General features: G+C 31.2%; 1 protein-coding gene across 1 annotated transcript; it reads right to left on the bottom strand.

The window, feature by feature from the left end:
* Positions 1–8,130: 8,130 nt before the first annotated feature.
* Positions 8,131–9,836, bottom strand: LOC125193356 (transcription factor JAMYB-like). Its single transcript, XM_048091130.1, has 3 exons — positions 9,577–9,836; positions 9,180–9,309; positions 8,131–8,964 (listed from the first exon to the last, which is right to left on the bottom strand). Exons 1-3 carry the CDS (start codon positions 9,740–9,742, stop codon positions 8,358–8,360), a joined length of 903 nt encoding a protein of 300 aa, XP_047947087.1. The 5' UTR covers positions 9,743–9,836; the 3' UTR covers positions 8,131–8,357.
* Positions 9,837–10,061: the final 225 nt, after the last annotated feature.

The raw sequence follows: 10,061 nt of genomic DNA on the forward strand, positions 1-10,061 counted from the left end.
AAATCTTATTAATTTCCTGAGATATGGCTGTTAAAGTGTTAATATAATCATCTAAATTTTCCTACTAATAAATTTTATTATTATATTTCTTAATGTCGAAATCATGTTTATTATTTAATTATTACTATTTCTTTGTTGTATTAGTTTGCATAAATCGGAATTTAGAATTGTATCAGAGTTGGAAGACTTCTATGTTCTTGCAATTCGATAGTCCACAAATGATAATAATCATCACCAGCTAATCTTTCACTTGAATTTCCAGAGGAAATGCAAACATATATTTAGTGGGTCCTGTGGATTCTTGAAAAAATATCCTTTAATTTCTAATGTAGAATAACTTTATGCATAATTGATACAAGATGAAATCCACAATATATATTTTGAAGACTAGAGATTAGAGTAGGCTACAAAACATGGGTTTCAACTTTCAAACTATTTTCCTAACATATTAAAGCGCTCAAGTATTACAATGGTGCTACTTGTCCTTGTGTTGGATTTGGTTACTAGTGTCAATTTAGAGAGTCAACAACAGGAAATAATTATTTCGATCTTTATTTTATATTTTCATGAATCGAATCTTATGAGCATAGCATGGATGATGGATTATTATATACGTTGAGATTAAAGAATAATACTGACATAAAGTTTCTTAAATAAAATAATACTCCGTCCGTCTTTCAATAAGTGTCCACTTTTGCTATTTTGATCTATCATCCATTAAGAATTCACTTTCATATTTTAACATAAATGATAAATATGCCTCATATTTTATTTACCAAACAAGAGATATATTAAGTTTTTTGAAGTGTAGGCTTGAAGAAATCACATAAAAGGTCTTAGCATTAAGAAATCATTAATTAAGGAGACAGTTACAAGAGTGAAGAGTCAAAAGGCTTAATTCCATAATCTTACCCCACTACTCTTGGCCATTATTAACGATTAATGCCAACATATAATTAATTGTACACAACAATCAATTTGCAAACAAAAAAAATACTACTACAAAATAGTCAAAACCAGAACAAAACTCAAAGGCGGAACACCGTTAAAAAAACAAATATAAATAGTAAGTTGTGGCCTTAATTCTAAAATTAACTATGATCCACTATAAATAAAAAATTTAATATGTTTCGATTGAAAAAGTAAAATTGTGTGGTTAGGATTGTCGACTGCAACATTAGTTTAATGTTGATACTGTTCGCTTTGAATGAAATCCGCACAAATTTATTTTCGGGTCACTTTCAAAGGACCTCAAACTAATTGAGGTTCGACAAGAATTATATACACCTTCCAACTTCCCTCACTCATCCGATGTGGGATGAGTTTGTACCCAACAAGGACATCTAGTGTGTCCAACTATATCGTTAAGAACGTGCATTAATTTTCAAAATATTATGTGCTCAATTACTATGGCGTCGGAAAAGAATTTCTTATAGTAGCTTCACGCGGTAACATGTTTAAATTTCAAGTCCAATTGATTAACCTAATCATTAATATTATGTGATCATTACAAGGCTTGGTTGTGGCGTCGGAAAAGAATTTCTTACAGTGTTCGAGTGTGCAACCTTATTGGCTTCACGCGGTCACATGTCTAAATTTTAAGCCCACTTGATTAACCTAATCCTTAATTTTGGTGCAATGTTTTATTAGTTGGTTAACTGTGTGATTAAAATATTTAATTTAATCTGTAAATGCACCAAACAGACTTTTAATCTATATATACTATATATACTTAGATTGTCTAGGAATATAATCAAATGAAAACTCTAAATATTGTACAAACTCAAAACTATGATCTAGACCATTGAAAATGTCAACAGATCACAAAAAAGTATCAACGAAAAAATGTCAACAAAATTTCAACGGTAGTCAATGATTGATGTTGTGTTGATACTGTGTTAACATTAAAATCTTGAAATTTTAAACTATATTGATATAGTATTGAAACTGTGTTGAAGCTGTGTTGAGGAGTTTTGAGTTTGTACAATATATAAGTTTGCATTTTATCACTACACTGTATACTAGATTGCCTATGCCGACATTATAATTAGGTTATGTTCTTTTTATTTTTTTAGTATATTGGCCTCTGCAGAGTGCCGACAATATATTGTGAATTTTTATTTTGTTTAAATACGTAATGTCAATTCTAATAAACCTTGCATGCACTTTCAAAACAATTTATATTTCACATGCAATGCCAAAAAATAAAATGCAGGTTTAAAAACATAGGTCACATTTATAGTATCAATCATTTTTATTATTTCTTAAATCGATCACTTTGCTAAACATCCACTTTTTATATGTAATTGATGGGGAAAAAAAGGCAAAGACATGAAAATTGTTTTGACTCTCCTTTTTTTGTTTAATTAATTCTCTAAAACTTCAAATTAATATGTATTTCAAGTTTTTTTGTTATTATCATTGCATTTTATATTATGTCTACAATTACGTCTAAGTTAAGTCCTAAAAATGATAATCTTAATTCTGTATCTATTTCAAATAAAATTGCTCTAGATTCATGATGTTTATATATGAATATGTGATTGAAATTCATTTTGATAAAAAGAATCCTTGTCCGAGTCTCCTATGTTAAGTCATGATCAATATTTCTTACCCAAGTACATTTGATGGAATATCATAAATAAGTATCTCGAATTAGTTCCCCATAGGCAAAAAATTCTCTACAATTATAGGTGACATCCAAAGTTTTGGAATGAATGATATCAACTAAGAATTTGTGGCTAATAGTGCTCCAATACCATGATTGCATAACTTGAAATCTCATTTTCACTACAATGCCATCACGTAAAGCAAAATGAGTAATGTGGGAAATGATGTCATTATTAAGGGAGCACATCACTTGCATTAATTTGACATAAAACTTAATTATTTCTAAATGAGATTTTGATTGGTTACTAAGTATCTAAGCATGTGATTAGGTTTGCAAATATTAGTCGGTTAAATTGTATGTTGACTTTGATCTATCACTAAGAAAAAACTTGTTTTTTTAGGGCCGAAAAAATTGAGACACAATTACTTGTGTTGGAAAATTTTTAAAAACTAACAATAATTTAGGACGAAAAAAATGTTCATAAATGAAAGACAAATTAACTTAATCTTTTTTCTTTTTTAGGACGCTTCCATTTACGTCCTCTAATTTTAGTTCAGACATCAACAATAAAAACGTCTTTTGAAGCAATTAGTGTTATATTTAGAAACATAAATTAGTGACCTTAATTGCATTAAAAATATCCTTAAATAATTTTTTTTGTTGTATCGTATGTTTAAGATTGATTTGGTATGATAACTACTTACTTATATAGTCTCAAATGTGTAGATTTTATTGATCGCAAAGTAATTGATTTAAAAGAATAAAAGTTTAATAAGTTATTCAACTTAACCAAACAAAATTCAATGTAATTACCACATGCAAATATCAGAATATAAACTCTTGTTTACTAAGTTTTATTTGGCAACGCGCGAGATTCATATTATTCTGGTTTACATATATCAATTGATCGATAAATGATCGAAAATAATGCTTGAATTATCATTTCATTATTATACGTTTCAAAATCAAATCACGAGTACCGCCTTTTATAAATACGATTAAGAGTTTAGTTTTTGTCTTTATTATGTGGCACTCACTCTATGATGAAATAATGTCTCCATTTTTAATTTTCAACTCTCCTTCATTTTTAATTTCTGTTTACAATTCACATCTATATTTTAAAAAACAAAGACAAGTAAGTTGTTGGATTTTTTTCATGAGATAATTGAGAAAATTATAAAATTTTAATTGATTATTTTTAAATCCTTCAAAATTGACTAAAAATTGGCTAATCTTATTCGGCAATTTATTTTTATGATTTATAGTAGTGTTCAATTACAATTTAGATTATATACAAACCACAACAGTTAGATGTGATTTTTTTTTAGCTCCCGATGATTACAAGGTCCAGATGCCATATTACTCAAATGAAAGGAACTCAGTCCGTTTTCTAAAAATAGATTTTTTTTCCCGTTTAGTCTGTTTCCTTAAAATGTTAATTATACATTTTAGGAAATAAACCCCACAACCCACTAACACTAATTCTATTACTTTTTCTCTTTTTCTATTTTATTTTACCTAATTTTCTCTTTCGTTTCTCTTACTTTACCAATTTTGAATTAAAACTCATGTCATTTCCAAAGTTTCTATTTTTAGGAAATGGAGGGAGTAGTATTTTAGATGATTTCTTATCCGTTAAATTAAGAAATGTATGAATATTTCCATATACTACTAATTGTGTAGACATGTGACGCATGAATTCTTTATCATATCCAACGTCAAATTTATAGAAAATTAAAATCTCTTTTTTTATTTTTATTTTTCGAAAAGATATAATTTCATGTCTACCTTTTATGAAACTCTATTAAATGAAAACTTGATAGTACTATAGTATTTTTGTTTTCCAAGCAAAAGCGTACTTCCACATAGTGATAATTCAACTTATATAGAATAACAGAAGCTAGAAAGGAACTCAAAGACAGTATATTTAAATACTTCACTCTTCATAGTGGAGAGCAAAGACCACTCACGTGACAAATATAAAATTACTCAAATTTTGAATCTATTTTATTGCTCGCCAAAATTGATTTCTAAGGGATCAATTATTTTTTCATGCGATCAGCATTGATTAAATCTCAAGAACAATTAAGAAAAAAAAACACATTGAATTCTCATTGATAAGATCAATTCTATCAAAAAGCTACGTCAAATAAAGATTTACTATATCGTATCTACATTCGACAACTTATGCTAGATATTAGGTATATCTTCTCCCCATCATAGAATATGCCATGACATAAGATGCAATTAGGTAACTTTGATCACAATATTTGTCCAATAAGTGCAACCTTAAACAGTTCATTCTCTGTGTATTTGAAGTCGATTCAAATTGCCGTCTTTGGCAATAACATGTGTCATGACATAATATATATACCATATCACAAATCTTCAAGTAGCACCATAAATTGTTTTTCCTCTTTAAATTGATAGGGACAAATTACTTAGGTAGTGTGACTCGAAAATGAGTTCCATCACATAAGTTGATTATGTATGTTCACATATTTGAGGATTTGATTGGTTACTATGTATGAAATGATATCAAATGTGTTTGTGTGTGTGTGTGTGTTGATTTGATTGATGGTAACCAAACACTTTTCAGTTGCATCTATGTAGCCATCTTTATGTGGGCCCAAGACGAATTCTAATGGGCCCGTTAACTACTTCAGCCCAATCACGAGTCTTCACGTGGCACTATTCCAAAGTCTTATGGCTTGTTTATAAGTCGTTGAAATATCAACAAAATATTGAAAAGAAAATTCAAAGATCCACAACAGTGGTGGTGGACTCCACTTGATCATACATTCATCGCTAGGTACATTAAAATTTGATGCATTTGTCATATACGCATACAAATCTATCATATGTGTTTAGTTTTTTATATATGAGTAGTCTTTGTTCTTGTCTTAGAAGTTCTAATTTGTCCATATATGTAATGAAAAGAATTCAAATTTTATGGAAAGCCAAGAAAAAATGAAATGAATCTTAAATATGATCTTGAATCATAAATATGATCTTGAATCATGTTGTTTGATATGCACAACGAATCTTGATCTTAAAGACTTCTTACGCAACTTTTTTATTATTACACAATTATAAAAAAAATTGAATTCTAAAAACTCTCGAGCACTCATTAGTCATCCAAATATCAACTCTGTGTGGTCAAACCTAATTAACATGAAAAATTCGAGTTTCGTTCAAATTTAGTAATATCTTTTAATTATATGCATAAAAAAATTAATGGTCTTCAATCTATTAACAATGAAAATGAATAAAAGTAACTTTAGGGAATGCTACATAGTATCGTGTGATGGATAAAGAAAAGGTACACTACATACATATAGCTTTAAACCAAAGAGTAGGAGTTATTAAAAAAATATACAATTCGAAATGTTTGAAGTTGTCGATCAATATGAGGTACACATAAAATCTAATTAAATTTTGAGATCAAATAATCTTTTAATTGTGATGATAATTTAAATAATTAGGATGGCTATTCCACACGTGGCTAGGAAAAGGAAATGGGCATCTAGTTTGGTGGCTTTTTATTTCAAGGGTTGCGGCTACATAGTGCTTCCGTCTAGGAAGCCCAATTTTGGCAATTAAATAATATTTCAATCTACTTATTTTCAATTCGAATGAATTAAAATTTAGAAAGTTGAGGTGGACACGTGGAAGCTCATTAACACCTCCTCCATTGGGACCACTTCCGGTGGCTTCTCTCTCTCTCTAAAAGGCACGCTGCCTATGAACATTCCCGCCGCCAACGCTTTCTCTCTCTCTCTAGGCACATAAATACACACTATTTTTATTTATTTTATACATAAATAAATATAATTAAAATGCACGTAAAATTGGAAATGAGAGTTTTATTTGGAATATATTATTATAATTTTTTATAAATGGTTGAAACACGAGACAATTAACTAAACATATATACACTTAAGAATTATGTTGCCTTACATATAAATACCTCGCGGTGTAGAGTAAAAGTTACCGACAATTTTAATTGCTAATAAGTTAATTGAAAGTCATATATAGCTACTAGACAAACATATTATAACCACTAGACATTTTTTTAAAATGCTACTTGATCAGCTACTAATGCAATTAATGAAAGCTTTGAATTAAGTTAATTTAGCATCATTAAGTGAGTACAACTCAGTTGAATTCGAGTTATCAAATATATTCCACTTTAATTGTAGATCCAAAATTTATTGTACATTAAATAGGAAAAAGTCGTCTAATCAAGGAAACCATTCTCCTTTCAGAAATCCATTTGAAATATAAGAGTATTAATTTAACAAAAGTTTGTTTAATTAAAAAACCTTTTTATTGGAATCACTTGATACGAAAAATCAAGAATAAAGAGGGGTTGCTGAATCACTTTTTTTAGAGATTTTCAGATTCGATTGATAATGATATAGATTTATACTTACTATTTTAGTTAAATCTATATTTAGCATATTTTTCCTATTATTTATCCCTTAATGCTCTGAATTTGTGCGAAGTTGACATGTGTGACACTATAGAATAAAAGTAAGCCCCCCCCCCCAAAAAAAAGACTATATGGGAATAGAGTTTACTTTGTGTGGGGTTATGTTTCTAAAAATTGAAAAGATCTACCATAACAAATCTTTCTAATAGAACTCATAGTTAATCACATATTTGTTGTATCACAATCCTATGTGATAAAACACATATTGACACTAGTATTAAGCAAATTTGTAACATCCAAAATGAACCTTTGTCCGTACTAATAATGTGGTTTGATTATTATAATGCTTAAATGTGTATACTTGTAAGCCACTCACGTGGCATTTTTCAATGACATGATAAGATCATAGTAATTGGATGTCTTATTTTATAACAATATTGGGATATTTGGCATATAAAATTGCAGAATATTCTATAGCCTTAAATCATTACTGAATTGCTTTTTTCCTTAATCTAGACAACTTAAAAAGCATGGGGGGCTTCTCATCTGGTTCAGGCCCCAATGGCTATGTTCCCAAAATTCCACAAACTGAATAAATTGATTAAAATAACAAGCAACAAAGACATTTATGTTTGTAAAGATAGTGGAATCAATTATGCACACCTACAACTATCTTTTTATTTTATTCAATTAATCCCAAATCTTATGCTACATGTTCATCTCCAAACTCCTTACCCCTTCACCTTCTTCTTTCCCCCCTTTTTCTTATCCATCCTTCCCTCAACATATCATTTTAGCTCCACTTGGATTGCTTATGTGTCCCATCGTCAGAACTCTGAAGTTAAGCGTATTCCCATTTCAGACCTGTGATGTATGAAAATTATCATTTATTCATTAAAAAAAGAAAATAGGAAAGCTATATATAATCATTTTAGTTTATGTTGGATTGGTTTTGTCATACTCGTCAGAACTCCAAAGTTAAGCGTATTCATACAACTTCCTTCTAGAAAGTCATATTCAGAAATAGAATGCATTGAAAATATTGGAAAACAAAAATAGAAAGAAAGATATGAAAGCTAAATCATTAAACAAAAGAAAATAAATAATTAGACACTTGTAGTGAAGTTACAAATTCCTTTCAGTTATCCCCCACAAACAAAATAAAAAAGAATTACAAGCATAAAAACTACTCCACAAATACTATGAAGACATGAACCTATTTTAATTTCTAGGGTTTATGTATCCTTTGTGATAAAATGTTGATTAATTAATTAACTACATACACATATGTATTTCCATATATAATCAATCTCAAGCATTCCCATTGAACTGCTGCTGCAAGAACCACAAATCATCCGCACTCCACAAACTCTCCGTCGCATCTCCGCCGTTCATCGCCGGCCACTCTCCGGCAAAATCCAGCCCTTGATTGAAGTATCCACTCGGGCTAGTTAAACATTGATCTCCATAGCTAAATTGATTATTATTATTATTGCAATTCGCCGGATCATAGCCGTCCTGATTGCCGCCGTGGCTCGCCGGATAATTATTGTAGCAATCGGTTAAGTCCGAGGCCGGCGTCCCAAACGAGTCCGAGGAGGCGGCCGTGCTCGAGTTCTCCCGAGTGAACCCGGCCCCGGCCCAGCCAATGGCTGGGTAAGTGGGCGCGATTTGGGCTGGGCCCGCGTCGGGATTCGCGGTGTAAGAAGGGGCTGGGGCGGAGGGGGCCGTGGCCGAGGCCGAGGCTTGGATGCGCTCGACCAATCTCGGCATCCAAAGGTAGCGCATGGTGTCCTTGAATTGCTTGCTGTTCACGTCACATTTCAGCTGCTTCGCATGCTTTTGCACACGTGTGCGCCAGTAGTTCTTGATCTCGTTGTCTGTCCTCCCCGGCAGATGTTGTGCAATTTTCGACCACCTAGAAATTCAAATTTTTGAATAAATTTAGTTTCACAATTTTTTCTAAAGTATTTTCTTGGATTTTGTTATATTTTCTAAGTTTTATTCGAGAATATATTTTTCATATTCTCGAATAAAATTTAGAGAATATAACATGATCAGTGATTGATTTTTTTTTTCTGGGTCTGTCACTGATCATGTGTATATTTTACGGGAAAATGGAATGAAAAGTACCTATTGCCCCAGCGAGAATGGAGTTCGAGAATGAGGAGCTGCTCCTCGAGAGTGATGTTGCCGCGGCGGACGTCGGGGCGTAGGTAGTTCAGCCACCGTAATCTGCAGCTCTTTCCGGTTCTCTTCAAACCTTAAAATAAATCAATAAATTACTTAATTAGTTAATTATAATTTTAGATATATAATTAAAGAAGAGAAGGGAAAAAATAGGAAACAAGCTATAATTGGTAAAGTTTCACACGTAAATTCTTGGACCTTTTGTATGCTTTTTTTAGTGGATTTTAGACTCGAATTCTTTGCTTGTACGGACATAGATCTTTATACATATGCATATCTCAAAATTCAAATCAATTTAAATGATTTTTTTAAAAAAAGAAATAAATACTTATATATTTACCTGCAGAGCGAGCTAGGGAATTCCAACGGCCTTCGCCATGATGGGCTATGTAGTTGATGAGAGTGAAATCTTCATCAACTGTCCAAGGCCCTCTTCTTAGCTCCAACAAATCTTCTTCACTTTGGTTGTAATTTCTTGATGATGATTTTGTGCCTTCTTGATCCATGTTGCTAGCTATTTTCTCTCTCTAGAAATTGATCAAGAAAAGCTGGTGATGGATATTGAAAGAGAGAGAAGAGAGAGAGAGGAGTTGAAGTGGGGTTGTGTTGATGTGGATGAGGATAAAGAGGGAGGGGCTTTATATAGATGGAATAGAAGAGGGTTTGAAAATGGTGGCATGTGAGAGAGAGAGAGGGATGGTTAATTAAATTGCTAATTGTTGGCTAATTAGTTTAATCTCTCTTTCTCATCGGAAGTAATAAAAAATTGGTATTTAGTTAAGCGAGTGAGGGCTTTGAAAGTTGACTGTTTGACTTAGGCTTATT

Source organism: Salvia hispanica, chromosome 6 (genome assembly GCF_023119035.1).
Source record: "Salvia hispanica cultivar TCC Black 2014 chromosome 6, UniMelb_Shisp_WGS_1.0, whole genome shotgun sequence".
Taxonomy (NCBI): Eukaryota; Viridiplantae; Streptophyta; class Magnoliopsida; order Lamiales; family Lamiaceae; genus Salvia; species Salvia hispanica.